The sequence below is a fragment of the Oncorhynchus mykiss genome, chromosome 10, assembly GCF_013265735.2.
Source record: "Oncorhynchus mykiss isolate Arlee chromosome 10, USDA_OmykA_1.1, whole genome shotgun sequence".
Taxonomy (NCBI): Eukaryota; Metazoa; Chordata; class Actinopteri; order Salmoniformes; family Salmonidae; genus Oncorhynchus; species Oncorhynchus mykiss.
In genome coordinates, this window is record NC_048574.1 from 38,220,175 (window position 1) to 38,241,415 (window position 21,241).

General features: G+C 39.0%; 1 protein-coding gene across 3 annotated transcripts in view; it reads left to right on the forward strand.

The window, feature by feature from the left end:
* The window catches only part of ar-beta (androgen receptor beta), a 51,535-nt gene extending 41,471 nt beyond the window's left edge, over nt 1-10,064 (forward strand). For all 3 annotated transcript variants that reach the window (XM_021617169.2, XM_021617170.2, NM_001124185.1), the window contains 5 exons: nt 2,506-2,784; nt 2,974-3,118; nt 8,100-8,230; nt 8,492-8,643; nt 9,906-10,064. In XM_021617169.2, the coding sequence (XP_021472844.1) occupies nt 2,506-2,784; nt 2,974-3,118; nt 8,100-8,230; nt 8,492-8,643; nt 9,906-10,064 (866 nt within the window). The remainder of the gene's footprint in view (nt 1-2,505; nt 2,785-2,973; nt 3,119-8,099; nt 8,231-8,491; nt 8,644-9,905) is intronic.
* The last annotated feature ends 11,177 nt before the right edge of the window (nt 10,065-21,241 follow it).

Consider the following 21,241-nt stretch of genomic DNA (forward strand, 5'->3'; position numbering starts at 1 on the left):
TTGTTGTGTTTGCATGCAGCCACTCAAGAACATGTACTGGCTTCTTGGTAAGCAACTCCAATGTAGATTTGGCCTTGTGTTGTAGGTTATTGGCCTGCTGAAAGGTGAATTCCTCTCCCAGTGTCTATTATAAAGCAGACTGAAGCAGGTTTTTCTCTAGGATTTTGCGTGTGCTTAGCTCCATCTGGTTTATTTTTTATCCTGAAAAAACTCCCCAGTATTTGCCGATGTCAAGCATACCCATACCATGATGCAGCCACCACCATGCTTAAAATAAGGAGGCAGTTACTCAGTGATGTGTTGGATTTGCCCCAAACATTAGGCCAAATATTTTGTTCCTTTGCCATGTTTTTTTTGCAGTATTACTTTAGTGCATGGTTTTTATTTTGTATATTTGTATTTTTCTTTTCCATGTCATTTAAGCCATTTTTGTGTTAGTCAATACAATGTTGTTGATCCATCCTCAGTTTTCTCCCATCACTGCATTTGAACTCTGTAACTATTTTACAGGTAATATCCCTGAGCAGTTTCCTTCCTGTCCTGCAGCTCAGTTCAGAAGGACAACTGTATCTTTGATGCATCTGGGTGGTTTATAACATAATTCAAAGCATACTTTTTAGAGATATTTAATGTCTGATCCCTGCCCTTCTTTATGAGGCTTTCGAAAAGCTTGCTGGACTTTGTAGTTTAATTTGTGCTTGAAATGCAATACTTGACTGAGGGACCTTACAGATGTTGTACATTTGAAGTCGGAAGTTTACATACACTTAGGTTGGAGTCATTAGAACTCATTTGTCAACCACTCCACAAATGTCTTGTTAACAAACTATAGTTTTGGCAAGTCGGTTATGACATCTACTTTGTGCTTGACACAAGTCATTTTTCAAACAATTGTTTACAGACAGATTATTTCACTTATAATTCACTGTATCACAATTCCAGTGGGTCAGAAGTTTACATACACTAAGTTGACTGTGCCTTTAAACAGCTTGGAAAATTCCAGAAAATTATGTCATGGCTTTAGAAACTTCTGATAGGCTAATTGACATCATTTGAGTCAATTGGAGGTGTACCTGTTGATGTATTTCAAGGCCTACCTTCAAACTCAGTGCCTCTTTACTTGACATCATGGGAAAATCAAAAGAAATCAGCCAAGACCTAATAAAATAAATTGTAGACCTCCACAAGTCTGGTTCACCCTTGGGAGCAATTTCCAAACGCCTGAAGGTACCACGGTCATCTGTACAAACAATAGTATGCAAGTATAAACACCATGGGACCACGCAGCCGTCATACCGCTCAGGAAGGAGATGCATTCTGTCTCCTAGAGATGAACATACTTTGGTGCGAAAAGTGCAAATCAATCCCAGAACAGCAGCAAAGGACCTTGTGAAGATGCTGGAGGAAACAGGTACAAAAAGTATCTATATCCACAGTAAAACAAGTCCTATATTGACATACCCCGAAAGGCCTCAGCAAGGAAGAAGGCACTGCTCCAAAACCGCCATAAAAAAAGCCAGACTAAGGTTTTCAACTGCACATGGGGACAAAGATCGTACTTTCTGGAGAAATGTCCTCTGGTCTGATGGCCATAATGACCATCGTTATGTTTTGAGAAAAAAGGGGGAGGCTTGCAAGCCAAAGAACACCATCCCAACCGTGAAGCACGGGGGTGGCAGCATCATGTTGTGGGGGTGTTTTGCTGCAGGGGGGCCTGGTGCACTTCACAAAATATATGGCGTCATAAGGAAGGAAAATTACGTGGATATATTGAAGCAACATCTCAAGACATCAGTCAGGAAGTTAAAGCTTGGTCGCAAATGGGTCTTCCAAATGGACAATGACCCCAAGCATACTTCCAAAGTTGTGGCAAAATTGCTTAAGGACACAAAACAAAGTCAAGGTATTGGAGTGGCCATCGCAAAGCCTTGACCTCAATCCCATAGAAAATATGTGGGCAGAACTGAAAAAAAGTGTGCGAGCAAGGAGGCCTACAAACCTGACTCAGTTGCACCAGCTCTGTCAGGAGGAATTGGCCAAGATCCACACAACTTATTGTGGGACGCTTGTGGAAGGCTACCCGAAACGTTTGACCCTAGTTAAACAATTTCAAGGCAATGCTACCAAATACTAATTGAGTGTATGTCAACTTCTGACCCACTGGGAATGTGATGAAAGATATAAAAGCTGAAATAAATAATTCTCTCAACTATTCTTCTGACATTTCACATTCTTAAAATAAAGTGGCTATCCTAACTGACCTAAGACAGAGAATTTTTACTCTGATTAAATGTCAGGAATTGTGAAAAACTGACTTTAAATGTATTTGGCTAAGGTGTATGTAAACTTCTGACTTCAACTGTATATTGCTAATTTCCCTCACAATCTGAACTGTCATTTATGTACAGTTGTATCATGCATTTGGCAATTGTTAACAGCTACATTAGATATTACACTATTATTCTATCATTACTCATCCATGTTCCATTTCTTGACCATGTGTAGCACGTAAACTGAAGAAGATTGGACAGCTGAAGAGCCCGGAGGAGGATCTGCCTACCCAAGGCCCCACTGATGCCATCCAGTGTGTCTCTCCCCAGTCCGGCCTGACCTTCCATTCCCAGCTGGTGTTCCTCAACATCTTGGAGTCCATCGAGCCAGAGGTGGTTAATGCGGGACATGACCATTGCCAGCCGGACTCAGCTGCAGTGCTGCTCACCAGCCTCAACGAACTTGGGGAGCGCCAACTGGTCAAAGTGGTCAAGTGGGCCAAAGGCATGCCAGGTACAGTACTGGAATAGAAGAATCATACAAAACATATTTCCATGTGGTCCTTGAAGATGTCATAATTTAATTTATAACAAGTTTGCAATGGCATTGCAGCAATTTGCAGGTAGTGAAGGCATTAAGAATTCATCAGAGACATGTTTTGATAATAATCCATTTCCATGTGGTTTTTCGTTTTCTTCTCAGGTTTTCGGAATCTGCATGTGGATGACCAGATGACAGTAATCCAGCATTCATGGATGGGGGTGATGGTGTTCGGCTTGGGATGGAGGTCCTACAAAAATGTCAATGCCAGAATGCTCTACTTCGCCCCAGACCTTGTTTTCAATGAGTATGTGCAGCTATGTGATACTGAATTCAATTATTTCTGTGATATTATCTTATTACCCCCAGGGCCACAACTCAGTGTTGTCCCATTATGTTGGTGGAGATTTCCTCCAGTGGCTTCTGTCTGTCATAAGTACGGCAGATGCCAATTTTGTTCCTTCTATGTCTGTCTTGCTCCTTGTCCCTGTCGCTCTCATTTTCTCTCGCTCTTTCTCTCTCTCTACTTGCCTCTCGCTTTCTCTGTCTCTCTCTCACCGATATGTCTAGAATTCCATGTGCACACGGGCTTACAAGCCTGGCTTTCAGTAACATTTATATTTAATTTCCTTATTTGGTGTTCTTTAGTCACATGATAAGTCCTGAGGAAGATTCAATTTTTTCAGCATTACATCACCTATGGTGCAGGTTTTAAGAGAAGTAGTGATATTTAGTTCAAATCTGAATATTACGGAGTACGCAAGTATCATAAGTGACTAAGGTAGTTCAATGGTATTTAAAGTGACATTACTAGGGTTGCATAATTCTGGGAACTTTCAATAAATTCTCTAGTTTTCCCAAAATCAAGGTTGTAGGATTCCCAGAATTAGGAGGGAATAAGCAGGAAATCGGGAACCCTCCAACCAGGATTTCTGGAAAACCAGGGCATTTATTGAAAGTTCCCGGGATTTTGCCACAATAGCCATTACTGAGGTGCAGTGCAGAACATTGTGGAGATATTATTACCCTGCCATGAGGTAAATTAAATATTTTGTTATTGCTTACATACTGTAAATGTTACAACTAAAGCACCCTTATTATCATTAGCTAGGTTTCCATCCTATTGGTGACAGATTTTCATTCATATATTCTAAAATCCGCATTAAAATCAATATGCACATTTTCCCAGCAGAGATGTGTTTCCATCAGATTGACTTGTTGCAGATTAAAGTCTGTCTGTGCGTGATGACGTAGTGCACATAAAAATACGTTTTGCGGTTAAATCCCATGTACCAAATAAAAAATACCAACACATTTTCAACTCTATTCATGGTTTTCTCACAAAAATGTTTGTATTATATAGCGTGTGCCCATTATGTTATTGGCACGTGCACTCTAATCAATATTTTACATGAGATTATTATGGACAAAAGAGTGAGATTATTTTTATTTGTCAAATGGCAGCCAAGCGTTGATGGTCATGACTCCCAAGTTTACTTTGATATGATGTTATTATATCAATATTTGCGCATTAAAGCATTTCCACCGACATTTATCGCATAATTAATTTTACCGACACAAAAAGATCCCACCTTGTCTAGCGTATTGAGTTTTGTTGACATTTGGAAAGTTTACCAAAGAATGTTCTGTTTCCATCAGGCCTGTCATGACATTTTTTATCCAATATGTACTTTACTCACAATAAAAGGTTGGATAGAAACCTGGTTAGTGATCCATGTAGCATATATTATATATTAAGTATATTAGAGTCTATTCCTGTGAACTATGTCTGTAAATTATTTATACATTAGATGTACAATGTCATCATAGAAAATCATGTAATCAGGTCACATTTTCAGTTTGTTTGAAAATAATCCTGGGCAGTATTCAGTACCAATCACTGTGATCCTGTATTATCAGACCACACTCAACCTAGCAGGCAAAACTAGTTGAAATGACATCATTACAAACAGATTTCATCCAGCTTTGTCCGCTGGGCAGTAGGTCAAAGGTGACATATGAGCATATAACTATGGTCATAAAGAGGGAGGATTACAATTGTAATCATTGCAACAGTTTCACATAAAGTTCTCACTCTCTTACCCTCTCATCTATTTGCCCCCTCTATCTATATCTCTCACCAGAACACGCTCACAGATTATCCCTCTCTTAATATATTCCCGTTAAACTCCCCAACCCCGCTCTGATTTTTCATTGGCTAATTCTCTTTATACTGTATCTCACCCTGACCCTCACTGCCCCACTCCCTCCTCTCTTCCAATAATGGTGCTGGATGGGATGGTTTTACGGGCTCCTAACTAACTGTGCTATTTTTTTGTATTTTTTTTCCGCATTGTTAATAATTCATTTTGTACATAATGTTGCTTCTACTGTCTCTTATGACCGAAAAGAGCTTCTGGACATCAGAACAGTGATTACTCACCTCGATCTGGACGAAGATTTTTCTTTATTCAGTCCGAACGCAAAGGATATACTGCTTTGTCGTGCCTTGTAAGAATTTGCAGACGAGTAGTTAAACCACCTCTACCGTACGTATTATTTGCCAACGTGCAATCATTGGAAAACAAACTGGATTATCTACGATTAAGGCTATCCTACCAACGGGACATTAAAAACTGTAATATCTTATGTTTCACCGAGACGCGGCTGGCGATGACACGGATAATATAGAGCTGGCTGGCTGCTCCTTGCATCGTCAGGACAGAGCAGTTACGTCTGGTAAGACGAGTGGTGAGGGGGTGTGTCTATTTGTCAATAACTGCTGGTGCGTGATGTCTAGTATTAAAGAAGTCTCGAGGTATTGCTCGCCTGAGGTAGAATACCTCATGATAAGCTGTAGACCACACTATCTACCAAGAGAGTTCTTATCTATGTTATTCGTAGCCGTCTATTTACCACCACAAACCGATGCTGGCACTAAGACCGCATTCAATGAGCTGTATTAAGATCATAAGCAAACCAGAAAATGCTCATCCAGAAACAGCGCTCCTAGTGGCCGGGGACTTGCAGGCAAACATAAATCTGTTTTACATCATTTCTGCCAGCATTTCACATGTGCAACCATAAGAAGAAAAAAAACTCTGGACCACCTTTACTCCACACATGGAGATGCATACAAAGCTCTCCCCGCCCTCCATTTGGCAAATCTGACAATAAGTCTATTCTACTGATTACTGCTTACAAGCTAAAACTAAAGCAGGAAGTACCAGTGACTCGCTCAATACGGAAGTGGTTAGAAGTGGTTAGATGACACGGAAGTGGTTAGATGACATGGATGCTACGCTACAGGACTATAGCTGCCGTTTCAAGGAGCGGGACACTAATCCAGATGCTTATATGGCATCCCGCTATGCCCTCAGACGAACCATCAAACAGGCAAAGCATCAACACAGGACTAATATTTAATCCTACTACACTGGCTCTGATGCTCATCGGATGTAGCAGGGCTTAAAAAACAATTACAGACTACAAAGGGAAACCCAGCTGCGAGCTGCCCAGTGACGCAAGCCTACCAGACGAGCTAAATGCCTTTTATGCTAGCTTCGAGGCAAGCAACACTGAAGCATGCATGAGAGCACCAGCTGTTCCGGACGACTGTGTGATCATGCTCTCCGTAGCCGATGTGAGAAAGACCTTTAAACAGGTCAACATTCACAAAGCAGCGAGGCTAGACGGATAACCAGGATGTGTACTCAAAGCAGGCACGGACCAACTGGCAAGTGTCTTCACTGACATTTTCAACCTCTCCGAGTCTTTAATACCTACATGTTTCAAACAGACCAACATAGTGTCTGTGACTAAGAAAGCGAAGGTAACCTGCTTAAATGATTCCCGCCCCGTAGCACTCACATTGGTAGCCATTAAGTGCTTTGAAAGGCTGGTCATGGCTCACATCAACACCATCATGCCCTTTCCCACCTGGACAAAAGGAACACCTATGTGAGAATGCTGTTCATTGACTACAGCTCAGCGTTCAACACCATAGTGCCCACAAAGCTCATCACTAAGCTAAGGACCCTGGGACTAAACACCTCCTACTGCAACTGGATCCTGGACTTCCTGACGGGCCGCCCCCAGGTGGTAAGGGTAGGCAACAACACATTTGCCACGCTGATCCTCAACACTGGGGCCCCTCAGGGGTGCATGCTTAGTCTCCTCCTGTACTCCCTGTTCACCCATGACTGCGTGGCCAAGCATGACTCCAACACCATCATTAAGTTTGCTGAGGACACAACAGTGTTAGTTAGGCCTGATCACTGACAACGATGAGACAGCCTATAGGGAGGAGGTCAGAGACCTGGCAGTGTGGTGCCAGGACAACAACCTCTCCCTCAAGACAAAGGGCAAGACAAAGGATCTGATCATGGACTATAGGAAAAGGAGGGCCACACACACCCCCATTAACATCAAAGGGACTGAAGTGGTGCGGGTCGAGAGTTTCAAGTTTCTTAGTGTCTACGTCACCAACAAACTATCATGGTCCAAACACAACAAGACAGTTGTGAACAGGGAACGACAACACCTTTCCCCCCTCAGGAGACTGAAAAGATTTGGCATGGCTCCCCAGATCCTCAAAAGGTTCTACAGCTGCACCATCGAGAGCATCCTGACCGGTTGCAACAACGCCTGGTATGGCAACTGCTCGGCATCTGACCGTAAGGCGCTACAGAGGGTAGTGCATATGGTCCAGTACATCACTTGGGCCAAGCTTCCTGACATCCAGGACCTATATACTAGGCAGTGTCAGAGGAAGGCCCAACAAATTGTCAAAGACTCCAGTCACCCAAGTCATAGACTGTTCTCTCTGCTTCCGCATGGTAAGCAGTACCAGAGTGCCAAGTCTAGGACCAAAAGGCTCCTTAACAGCTTCTACCCCCAAGCCATTAGACTGCTGAACAATTAATCAAATGGCCAGTCGGACTATTTACATTGACACCCCCCCCCCCTCCCTCCCCCGTTTATTGTCTTTGCATAGTCACTTTACAAATTACCGCGAACTAACCTGTACACCCGCACATACCGGTACCCTCTGTATATAGCCTCGTTATGTAATTTGTATTATTTATTATTATTTGTATTTTTGTTTTACTTTATTTTATTTAGTAAATTTTTTTTTTTTTTTTTTTTATTTAGTAAATTTTCATAACTATTTCTTGAACTGCATTGTTTGTTAAGGGCTTGTAAGTAAGCATTTCACGGTACACCTGTTGTATTCGGCACATGTGACAAATACAATTTGATTTGATATGATTCTCTCTCGTCCCCAGCCATCGGATGCACATCTCCAGCATGTTCGAGCACTGTATACGGATGAGACACCTCTCCCAGCAGTTTGTCCTGCTGCAAGTCACTCAGGAAGAGTTCCTCTGCATGAAGGCCCTGCTCCTCTTCAGCATCAGTGAGTGTTGCTGCCCAGCCCAATGTTGACAGGTCCATTAAAACAATGTAGAGAGCCTCACATGGTGTATTTCATTTTTCATTAAATTGATTTGCAAGTGATGTCCTAGTGTAAGCCATTTTCATAATACTGTCGAAATGATCCAGTACAATCAGAGAAAGCTTTGATTTATAAAACCAAACAGTGTATTATCAATAGTTGAGCAACAGAAATGCAATATTGTGGACAAAACAACAATAACGTTGCTTGTCTCCTTCGCAGTTCCAGTCGATGGTCTTAAGAGCCAGAAGTACTTTGATGAATTGCGGCTGACCTACATCAATGAACTTGATCGTGTCATTAACTATGGAAGGAAGTCCAACTGCTCTCAGAGGTTCTATCAGCTCACCCGCCTCATGGATTCCCTCCAACCGGTGAGAGACAATGTGCATCCTCAATAACTTTATTTGGTATATTCTGTTATCTTAGAATGTATCAAGCTAAGAGCCTTAATTACAATCTTAAATTACAGTACCAAGATTTAATTACATATTTTATCTAAGTGATAAAAGTCTAACTTTGTCATGTTTAACTAAACAAAAACTGAGAATGTGACAGAATTGTAATGGAGTGGGTAACAGGTGTGCTATCTCACCTTATTCGCTGAGTGCTCTGCCATATACGACAATGACTTCAAATGAAATCCCAAGTTCAAGAACATTGGGAAACGACGGCATTCCTCTTTTTTGAGACGTCACCTCATTTCACCTTGTCGGCAGTTATGCCTTCATCAGAGCATCAAGAGATGTGCCAAAGCCATCGTTCTTTACGCAAGTGCCTAGGTGATAATTACAAATGCCCGTACCTGTGTGAGGGCAGTGCATAGTGGTATTCAAAACATTAGTCAACAAACAATTGTTACAATATATATAGAAATACATATGCAAATATACAGCACAAATACACAGATCAGCACAATAAACTCAACAAATAGCATTTAGGTATTCATGATGATGTAGGAAATTTGAGATATTTTCTTGCAATGAATTACTTCTTAGTGCACAATAATAGATGCTTTGGGGTATAAAAAATGAACGTCTGGATAGAAAGATTGTGACTGAATGTAGGAGAATATACATGAGCATACAAATGACAGCTTGGCCATATAGTCTACAAGAATAATCTGAATGAGAACTCATTGTTTAGACTAGGGTTTCCCAAACTTGTTCAATCACAATCTTTCTATCCAGATGTTTATTTTCCATACCCCAATGCATCTATTTTTGTAAGCTTTATTGTGCATTAGGAAGTAACTAATTGCGCCAACATATCTCAAATTTCCTACGTCATCATGAATACCTAAATGCTATTTGTCGAGTTTATTGTGCTGATCTGTGTGTTTGTATATGTATTTGTATATATAGTAACAATTGCTTGAATACCACTATGTACCACCCTCAAACAGGCAATTGTAATTATCACTCATGCATTTGCATAAAAACGATGGCTTTGGCACGTCTCTTGATGCCCTGATGAAGGCGCAACTGCCGAAATACATTAGCCTGCCCGGACAAAATTATAAAGGTGAAATGAGGTGACGTCTTAAACATTTTGGAGTGGCGCCGTTTCCAAATGTTAATTTGAAGTGACAGAATTGTAACTGTGTATTGTCTCTGTCCATCTCTCCAACAACCAGATCGTGAGGAAACTCCAGCAGTTTACATTTGATCTGTTTATCCAGGCCCAGTCTCTGCCCACCAAGGTCAGCTTTCCAGAGATGATTGCCGAGATAATCTCAGTGCATGTGCCAAAGATCCTGGCAGGCTTGGCCAAACCAATCCTTTTCCACAAGTAGCAAGTAGCAGGATTTGCCATCATCCTGAGAATATCTGATCCGATCCAAGCTGACTCTATAACCCTACGGCTCTGTTGGTTTTCCCTGCCATTGTTTTCACTCTCTCAGCTCCTTTTCTTTTTTATCGACTAGCTCAACGTACCATTTTTAAATCATTACATCATTACGGTAGTTTTGCTGCTCATCAGACATAATTGAGATCATTTTCTCAAATAGGCAGCAAGGTTTTAGCATTTATCTCAAGAGTTGCAAGGTGTCACCTTGTTGACGGCCCTGTCTGTCCTGTATTTCAAGAACAAATATCACACAAGACCAGTGGGGTTACATCAAATGTAAGAAACAGAAGAATACCATTCATTGACTGAATGAAAATAAAACTAATAAAACAAAATAATAAAACTAACAAATGCAGAAATTGTTAAACATATCTATGCATATCTTTACTTTTGGAACTTTCATTAGATTGTGCTATGTTCATTTAAAAAACAACTACCAAAGGGAATGTGGAATTAGTCGTTTACAGCATACTCACATGCATACACAATAGTCTATCTGTATTTACTAGCTAAATTGCATATATATATATATGTATATATATATAAACATATATATATATATATGTTTATATATATATATACAATGCATACATCACTACTGTACAGTACTTACAACTTTCTTGCTAGTTATTTAGTCAGTGAACAAACAATATATTCTAATGGTACCGTCATAATTTCATCTGATTATGGGAAATGTTGTAATAATTCACCCAAAAGTGACTTACTAATTATAGACACACAGAGTGAGACAATTTCAAATAATAACTTTTCAGATATATTTAGTGGCAGTGGATCTTTAAAAGTATACTATAAAGATATAGTATGAAACCTGCTTACAACTTGGCTGCACATTTAGTCTCTTCATGTAGTTTCAGGTGGCCAAATTATTTGGTCAAACGGAGCATACCCATAATCTCTCAATGCTGAAAATGCTCTTATTGAGGTTTAACATGGCCTGAATATTTGCATTATTTAGTTCAACATCAGGATGTATGGAGGTTCATGCTCCATGTGTTTGTAGATGTTAGAAAGCTTCAATCTTTATTGAAAACAATGCATGCCAGGTGTACATTTTGCAAGTTCAGTGCAGCTATGATAGCTATTGTGTTCAGAGTAATCTCCAATCTGCCATTCTACCTGTAAAAGCAGGTTGACATTTCATTAGTTTAGATTGAGTCAAGTCAAATATTACCGCTTTTTTCACATTATTTCTTATTAAGACATCGGCTTTTCTTGGTGATTCATTCTGGTTTTGCAGTTAAGTGCCAAACAGAGACATTTTATTCTCTGCACTAGCAAAAACATTCTGACATAACACCATTATTATACCAAAACAAGTCTTTTTATACAATAATCTGTACTTTTGCTTGTTTCAGAAAGTAGTGAAAAACAACAAAAACAATCAAGAAAAGCTCTGTTATAAGATCCATAACATGCAAACAATGTTTAAACTAGGTGAGTGTGGTCTTTTTGTTCAGATACCTCAACAAAAATGGCAACAGGTGCTAAACTATGGGATTCAATGATAGCACGGGATAGTCCCTGACTTTGCTTTTATATGCCAAATGTATCTTAAATTACTACATCAAATCAAACCGTTTCATATTTTAGACTAGGTGAAATGCATTATCATATTTAGAATGTCATTTAAATGCCTTTTAAAATGCTGAAATCTTCATGCAAATATCTGGAAAACAGCAAACTCCAGAAAGATCACATGTTCATGGCCTCGACATGTGATTGAACAAATGGTGGTTCAACATTGGCTGAACCAGTAATGTTAAATGGAGTTTGCTGGGAAGCATCTTGACGCTCTAAATACTGTAGGCTGTGGAAAGAATGGGTTGTCAGAATACACTTTACGTTTGACAGCCACAAGCACTATGCAATTACTTGCAGGTGTTTACCCATTTATAACAACACCATAGCTGCTTAATTAGAATATATGACTCCAGACTGAAACCTAGGCCAAGTTGAAAGTGCTTTATAGAAGAAAAGTGACTGTTAATATTTGTCCCTAAATAGACCACATCAAACCTACAACAGGTAGCACTTACTGTAATCAATTAGTGTTACAATACACATGCTTCTCAGATTTTAAGCAGTGATTGATTGCACCTATCTTTGCCTGACACCATAAAAATGTCCAGGGATGAATCAAAAGATAATTTGACAGCAGTAGTTTTTGTTGTTGTTTTATCACCATAAATGGCAATAACATGCATCCTTCACAACAATTGCACTCATTCTCAGACACATGCATGTGACGCATGCAAAAATGGAAGCGTTAGAACTCCAGTCTACCTTGGGCATGCAGAAAACCAGTCAATTATAGTGCTGTTATATATTTCTTCAATAGCTTGTGCATAAAAATCACTGTATACATTGTGACTTAAATCCTTTAACGCATATTACCATTAGTCAATTGAGACCATAATCAAATGCATTTGTACAAATGTAAGTTCAAGTTGTTGTTGTTCTTGTGTTGTGAGGAACTTGTTGACCACCATAATTCTTATAAATGTACTGCAATAATATGGATCTCAATTCAATGAAACCACATTGCAATATTCAAGCAGCAGCACAAATCTAAACATACCTTTTCCGTTATAAACAAAATGGCAAAATGGTTTTGGTAGAAACAGCAGGTAGTGCTTTCAGTTTTCAGACACGTGTGCATGACAGCAGTTGTGTAAACAAGGATACTGCATCAATATTGCTATGGCAGATTTAATTGAATTCGGGCCTAGGTTACAATTGCCCATCTGAAAACATCTAATATTTTCTCGTCGTAGAGACATTGGCTATGCCTACATAAAAGCAATAAAACAATTAATTTGAATATTGATAAGAAAATGTTTTAATACATCAGATGACAATTTGTAAAAGCCATGGGCACATACTTTACATTGGTATTGTCGTATTCCTTTGTTAATCATCTTGATAATAAAATATACTCGTTACAGGGTTTTCCTCAAAAGAACATCCCAAATCAGACACCTTAAATCAGAAAAAAATATTTCTATGAGTAGTAATTCAATATTAAAGCCATAGATTTGCCTTAAAAAGCATAGAGATTTTGTACCATATATTATTTTAGATTAAGTGTAAATTATTCAATTGTCTGTAAAGTAAAATGATCAGCAGTTGTGTCTACCATAATGAGGCCACATTACTTAGCTTGAATTCTGAGGTAAATGACGAGGTAAATTAGTTGGTAAAATCGTTTCTGATTTAAGGAAATTATCACAAAGATTAAGCTATTTCTCTTTATACACCCAGTAGTCATGCTATGACTGCTTTGTTTATCATATAAAACATTTTTCACATGCTTTTTAGATTGACTTGGAGAACAGGATTGCACTGCCAAGCAATAAACAATTTGCCATAATAAACTTTACTTTAAATGTACCATGGTAGACCAACATTGAATCATAATGACAAAATATATTAAAAAAAAATCCAGTTCCTAGAATTGATGTTTTCATACTGTTGTTATTAGTGGTAATGCTGGTATGTAAATGTTATATATGAGTAAATTACATCACAAGTATATTAAAATGTCAAAATGGACACAGCTGTATGTATTTATAAACCATATTAGCCTGGATTTGTGTAAATGGTACAATGACTTTGTGTACATGTAACTGATTAAAAAAAAAGATTGGGAAATCAATTGTTAATGCTTTTCAACTACCTTCTGTAGTATTGACGATGTACTCTGTGTTTTGTGAGATTTTTTTTTAAACTGCAAACTTGCATAACTTTTTAAAGATATTTGAGGCAATCCTGACCATCAAAATGGTGTTACCTAATATTTGAAAGTTTGTAGTATTTCTACAATTTATCATGTGAAGTGACTACTAGTGAATGTGTCATTATTTAAGAATGCCCCCTCCACCCATAATCTGTAAATTGATTGTTCACTTTCAGCTATTGATATGAATTGTGTCAGATAAGTCTTAGTGTAAATCGGGTTTAGTTTGTTTGTGTTCCTTTGCATATTATTAAAAACAATCAAAAATGTATTGTGTGTGTGAACTTTATTTACATACTGAAGTTATTTTATGTTAACTTTCCTAATATTTTTCTAAGATCTCTGAAGCCAGAAGCAAATCTTGTGTGCACCAGCTAGTGATCTACTCAGTTTATTTTGGGGGATGAAAATATGAGCTAATGGAAACAGCTGATTCAGACCATCCCCACTACAGAACCACTATGAAAATTCTGGTTAAAATCCCACCTCCACTTCAAGCACTAACTTGATTTGTCAAAATAATTAGTGATGCTGCTCTTCACCAGAAGATTTTTGTTCCCTTATCTCAGATTAAGCAAATATCGCCAACAGATGTCAACATTTATGTTTATGTTCTGTCATGAGAAATTAGCTATTGACCAGCACCCGCCTGCATCATTTTTTTTTTAACCCGACCTCACCAATAAACACTTCATGTGCAGGCAGTAATTAGTCTAAACATTTCTCAGAAAGACATTTTGGTCATTCTTGCATTTTTTATTTAAATGCATTTGGGAACATCTTCCCATACTAAATCAACTAATATGGCAGCTTAATGATTTCAAATGTTTAACCATTATGATAACATTGTGCTACCAGTAAGAGGCACAACATCATTGATGGTAACACCAATTACACATTTTTGGTAATTGAGGACTTTTGTAAATTGAGTAACACCATTATCTAGGTTTCCATCCAATTGGTAACAGATTTTCATGTGAAAATTCTAAAATACTCATTAAGAAAATATGCACATTTTTCCACCAAATGGACTTGTTGCAGACATTCGCTGCCCGCACCTGCCCGCACGTCCAGCATCACTACTCTGGACGGTTCTGACTTAGAATATGTGGACAACTACAAATACCTAGGTGTCTGGTTAGACTGTAAACTCTCCTTCCAGACTCACATTAAACATCTCCAATCCAAAATTAAATCTAGAATCGGCTTCCTATTTCGCAACAAAGTATCCTTCACTCATGCTGCCAAACATACCCACGTAAAACTGACCATCCTACCGATCCTCGTCTTCGGCGATGTCATTTACAAAATAGCCTCCAACACTCTACTCAACAAATTGGATGCAGTCTATCACTGTGCCTTCCATTTTGTCACCAAAGCCCCATATAATAACCACCACTGCGACCTGTACGCTCTCGTTGGCTGGCCCTCGCTTCATACTCATCGCCAAACCCACTGGCTCCAGGTCATCTACAAGACCCTGCTAGGTAAAGCCCCGCCTTATCTCAGCTCACTGGTCACCATAGCAGCACCCACCCTTAGCATGCGCTCCAGCAGGTATATCTCACTGGTCACCCCCAAAGCCAATTCTTCCTTTGGCCACCTCTCTTTCCAGTTCTCTGTTGCCAATGACTGGAACGAACTGCAAAAATCTCTATAGCTGGAGACTCTTACCTCCCTCACTAGCTTTAAGCACCAGCTGTCAGAGCAGCTCACAGATCACTGCACCTGTACATACAGTGGGGCAAAAAAGTATTTAGTCAGCCACCAATTGTGCAAGTTCTCCCACTTAAAAAGATGAGAGAGGCCTGTAATTGTCATCATAGGTACACTTCAACTATGACAGACAAAATGAGAGAAAAAAAATCCAGAAAATCACATTGTAGGATTTAAAATAATTATTTGGTCAATAACAACATTTTATCTCAATATTTTGTTATATACCCTTTGTTGGCAATGACAGATGGTCAAACATTTTCTGCAAGTCTTCACAAGGTTTTCACACACTGTTGCTGGTATTTTGGCCCATTCCTCCATGCAGATCTCCTCTAGAGCAGTGATGTTTTGGGGCTGTTTTCTATGGGGTTGAGATCTGGAGACTGGCTAGGCCACTCCAGGACCTTGAAATGCTTCTTAAGAAGCCACTCCTTCGTTGCCCGGTTGGTGTGTTTGGGATCATTGTCATGCTGAAAAACCCAGCCACGTTTCATCTTCAATGCCCTTGCTGATGGAAGGAGGTTTTCACTCAAAATCTCACGATACATGGTCCCATTCATTTTTTCCTTTACACGGAACAGTCGTCCTGGTCCCTTTGCAGAAAAACAGCCCCAAAGCATGATGTTTCCACCCCCATGCTTCACAGTAGGTATGGTGTTCTTTGAATGCAATTCAGCATTCTTTGTCCTCCAAACACGACGAGTTGAGTTTTTACCAAAAAGTTATATTTTGGTTTCATCTGACCATATGACATTCTCCCAATCTTCTTCTGGATCATCCAAATGCTCGCTAGCAAACTTCAGACGGGCCTGGACATGTACTGGCTTAAGCAGGGGTACACGTCTGGCACTGCAGGATTTGAGTCCCTGGCGGCGTAGTGTGTTACTGATGGTAGGCTTTGTTACTTTGGTCCCAGCTCTCTGCAGGTCATTCACTAGGTCCCCCGTGTGGTTCTTCTCACCGTTCTTGTGATCATTTTGACCCCACGGGGTGAGATCTTGCGTGGAGCCCCAGATCGAGGGAGATTATCAGCGGTCTTGTATGTCTTCCATTTCCTAATAATTGCTCCCACAGTTGATTTCTTCAAACCAAGCTGCTTACCTATTGCAGATTCAGTCTTCCTGGTGCAGGTCTACAATTTTGTTTCTGGTGTCCTTTGACAGCTCATTGGTCTTGGCCATAGTGGAGTTTGGAGTGTGACTGTTTGAGGTTGTGGACATGTGTCTTTTATACTGATAACAAGTTCAAACAGGTGCCATTTAATACAGGTAACGAGTGGAGGACAGAGGAGCCTCTTAAAGAAGAAGTTACAGGTCTGTGAGAGCCAGAAATCTTGCTTGTTTGTAGGTGACCAAATACTTATTTTCCACCATAATTTGCAAATAAATTAATTAAAAATCCTACAATGTGATTTTCTGGATTTTTTTCTCATTTTGTCTGTCATAGTTGAAGTGTACCTATGATAAAAATTACAGGCCTCTCTCATCTTTTTAAGTGGGAGAACTTGCACAATTGGTGGCTGACTAAATACTTTTTTGCCCCACTGTAGCTCATCTGTAAATAGCCCATCCAATCTACCCCATCCCCATTTGATTTGATTTATTGATTTATCTTGTTCCTTTGCACCCCAGTATCTCTACTTGCATATTCATCTTCTGCACACCCTACCATTCCAGTGTTTAATTGCTATATTGTAATTACTTAGCCACCATGGCCAATTTATTGCCTCTCTCCCAATTTATTACCTCTCTTATCCTACCTCATTTGCACATGCTGTATATAGATTTTTCTACTGTATTATTGATTGTATGTTTGTTTATTCAATGTGTAACTCCGTGTTGTTTTATGTGTCGAACTGCTTTGCTTTATCTTGGCCAGGTCGCAGTTGCAAATGAGAACTTGTTCTCAACTAGCCTACCTGGTTAAATAAAGGTTAAATAAACAAATAAAAATAAAACACAACGTGCCATTGGAACACAGGAGTGATGGTTGCTGATAATGGGCCTCTGTACACCTATGTAGATATTCCATAAAAAATCTGCCGTTTCCAGCTACAATAGTAATTTACAACATTACCAATGTCTACGCTGTATTTCTGATCAATTTGATGTTATTTTAATGGACAAAAAAAGGTGGTTTTCTTTCAAAAACAAGGAAATTTCTAAGTGACCGCAAACTTTTGAACGGTAGTGTGTGTGTGTGTATATATATATATATATATATATATATATATATATATATATATATATATATATATATAGCATTTGTTTTTATTTAACTATACAATATATGACATACTTTTGTTTACTTTCCAGCATTCAAAATAATAGATATCACTTAACCCCAAAAAACATGTAGTAGTAGCTAATAATATTATAACCGCCTATAATCCAATAGCTGCACATAATATAATAACTTTTGCATTTATAATGTAATAAATGGTGCTAATGTAATGCATTGCCAATAATGTAAATATGTAAATAAATAAATATGCTGAACGTAATAATGTTTTTGTGCATAATGTAATAATGTTTTTGTGCATTGATCATTACATTATGAAGTGGGGGGGGGGGAAAATCATCAATTGTGTCATAACTTTAACCAACATTGTAATAACAACCAATTAAACATGTAAAACGAAATGGACTATTTATTTTCATTTATATCAAGCGTAATGCTTCAGTAACAGCTGACTATACACCAAACCATATTCCTGAATCCTAGCTCTGAAGCTTACTTACTTTCGCAGTAATATCAAGACTTTCAATTGACACAATTTACTCCCCAATACACACCCAACAGCCCCTAACCTCCCCCCCCCCCCCCCCCATATAATCAAATGCAAAAACTCCTAAGATGCTGTTTACTGTTAAAACAATGTTGAAACAATCCAAGACACTTTCAACAATTGTTTTTATGAAAAACATTTTATTTAATCAAACATTGTTCAACACTTAACAATCACAGTTTTATTCAACAAATGTGGCACTATTTTAACTTGTGCTCAAATCTTTAATGAACCAACATCTTTAATGAACCAACATATTAATCTTATAAAACACTTAACCAAACTTTTCTCCACAATTATAACAATTAACTAAAAGGTTATCCATGGGGATTTGGAAAAACAAAAAATAACAAAAAGGTTAGCCATCTGGGGATACTCCTCTCTGACGGTCATTGGGGTGGTGTTGGTAGTGTTGGTGGGGACACTTAAGGCGGTGTGGGTGGGGCTACGCGCTGCCTCACCACAGCCTGCAGCAAGCGCTGCCGAATAACTCTTTTTCTACTGTATGGAGACAGTAGCCTGGTCAATCCTGGGATAAGGAGGAGTGAGAATTTGGAATATCACTGCAAGGTGTGTCTTTTTTTCTTGACGACACTGGATGTTTGCAATGTCAAACAAGTCTGCTTTGGCAATGGATGCAAATACAAAGTGTTCCTCAAGTGTCAAGTGTGAGATAATGCATTCCATTAAAGAAAGAGTGTGATTTTAGGTTGTTATTACATTATTTGTTTACGTTATTACACTATAGATTTTTAAAATCTACTTTACCATGTAATAATCAACGTTATTACATTGTTACATCATTACATCAACGTTAAAATGTTATTACATTATGCGTTCAGCATATTTAGCACATTATTTATGACAATAGCAGCATTTATAACATTATACATGCAAAAGTTATTAAATTTTTAGCAGCTATTACATTATTGGCAGTTACATTATCAGTTGCTACACGTCATTAAAACTCTACTCAACTCTACTCACTACAACTCTACCCCTGTCCAGGGGTATCGTCGGATGGGGCCACAGTGTCTCCCGACCCCTCCTGTCTCAGCCTCCAGTATTTATGCTGCAGTAGTATATATGTCGGGGGGGCTAGGGCCAGTCTGTTATATCTGGAGTATTTCTCCTGTCTTATCCGGTGTCCTGTGTGAATTTAAGTATGCTCTCTCTTTCTTTCCTTCTTTCTTTATTTCTCTCTCTCGGAGGACCTGAGACCTATGTCCATGCCTCAGGGCTACCTGGCCTGATGGCTCCTTGCTGTCCCCAATTCACCTGACCGTGCTGCTGCTCCAGTTCCAACTGTTCTGCCTGCGGCTATGTTTTCAACTCTCTAGAGACAGCAGGAGCGGTAAGAGATACTCTGAATGATCGGCTATGAAAAGCCATCTGACATTTACTCCTGAGGTGCTGACTTGCTGCACCCTCGACAACCACTGTGATTATTATTATTTCACCTGCTGGTCATCTATGAACATTTGAACATCTTGGCCATGTTCTGTTATAATCTCCACCTGGCACAGCCAGAAGAGGACTGGCCACCCCTCATAGCCTGGTTCCTCTCTAGGTTTCTTCCTAGGTTCTGTCCCTTCTAGGGAGTTTTTCATAGCCACCGTGCTTCTATACCTGCATTGTTTGCTGTTTGGGGTTTTAGGCTGGGTTTCTGTACAGCACTTTGAGATATCAGCTGGTGTAAGAAGGGGTTTATAAATAAATGTGATTTGATTACTACTGGGACAAGCCAATTTGATTCTCCTATGTACTTGAAACAATGCACAAAGTTTTGCAATATAAACCACTTGCATTATGTTTTATCGTTGATAAACAGTTCAATATAAACAAAAACATGTATGATGTGTAATTATTTGTAATTTTAAGGTGTTTTTCACGGATGCAAAGCTAAGGGACACAAATGCCACCCCAATTCAAGAATGACCCATATCAAATTCAATACAAATCAAATTGTATTTGTCACAAGCACTGTATACAACAATGCTTACTTACAAGCCCTTAACCAACAATGCAGTTAAAGAAATAGAGTTAAGAAAATATGTACTAAACAAACTAAAGTAAAACATTCTAATCAAATAATGAGGCTATATACAGGCGGTACCGGTACCGAGTCATTGTGAGGGGAACAGGTTACTCGAGGTAATTTGTCCCCTTAGGGCAATTACTAAATAAGGGTATCTTCTAATTGGCAAAAACATAATATAATCCAATCTATCTTCTTAATTCTTTCTTGTTAAGACCAAAGAGCATTTAACAGGTTATTATGAGTATGCTTTATAGGCCCAGTGCAGTCAAACACGTGATTTTCCTGTGTTTTATATATATTTAACTAAGAGTAAGACTGGCCTGCTAATGCTGAGTTTTTATGGTGTCCACTCTAACTTCCTGCAGTTAGGCTGGGCTAAGGAAATGGGTTTTGCTAGGGATAGCTTGAGCTGACAATGACTTGGTGATAAAAACCTAAAAGCTGTCATTCTATAGACAAGGTGTGGTGTGTGTGACCCGAGATAGAGATAGCCAGGAAGAGTTTAGATCAATGTCTCATTGTCTCATCTTCCTAGCATCTGGGAGACTAAGCCAGGTAGGAAGTAAAACAACATCCCTTGCAGATAACCAGGAGATGGACCAAGGTGGCTTATGGGAACGGTAGAAATGACTGACTGAGCATTTAGGGTCTATAAAATATCTGTTTTTTCATTATCAGTTAAGCTCTCTGCAACACAACCTAGAGTGTGCGGTCGACGGTTTCGTTATTGCAATAATTAATCGATGTTGAATAAAGATGATTGAATAATTGTCCAAGTCGCTCTCAGTACTGAAATTTCCACTACAAATAATACTGTGA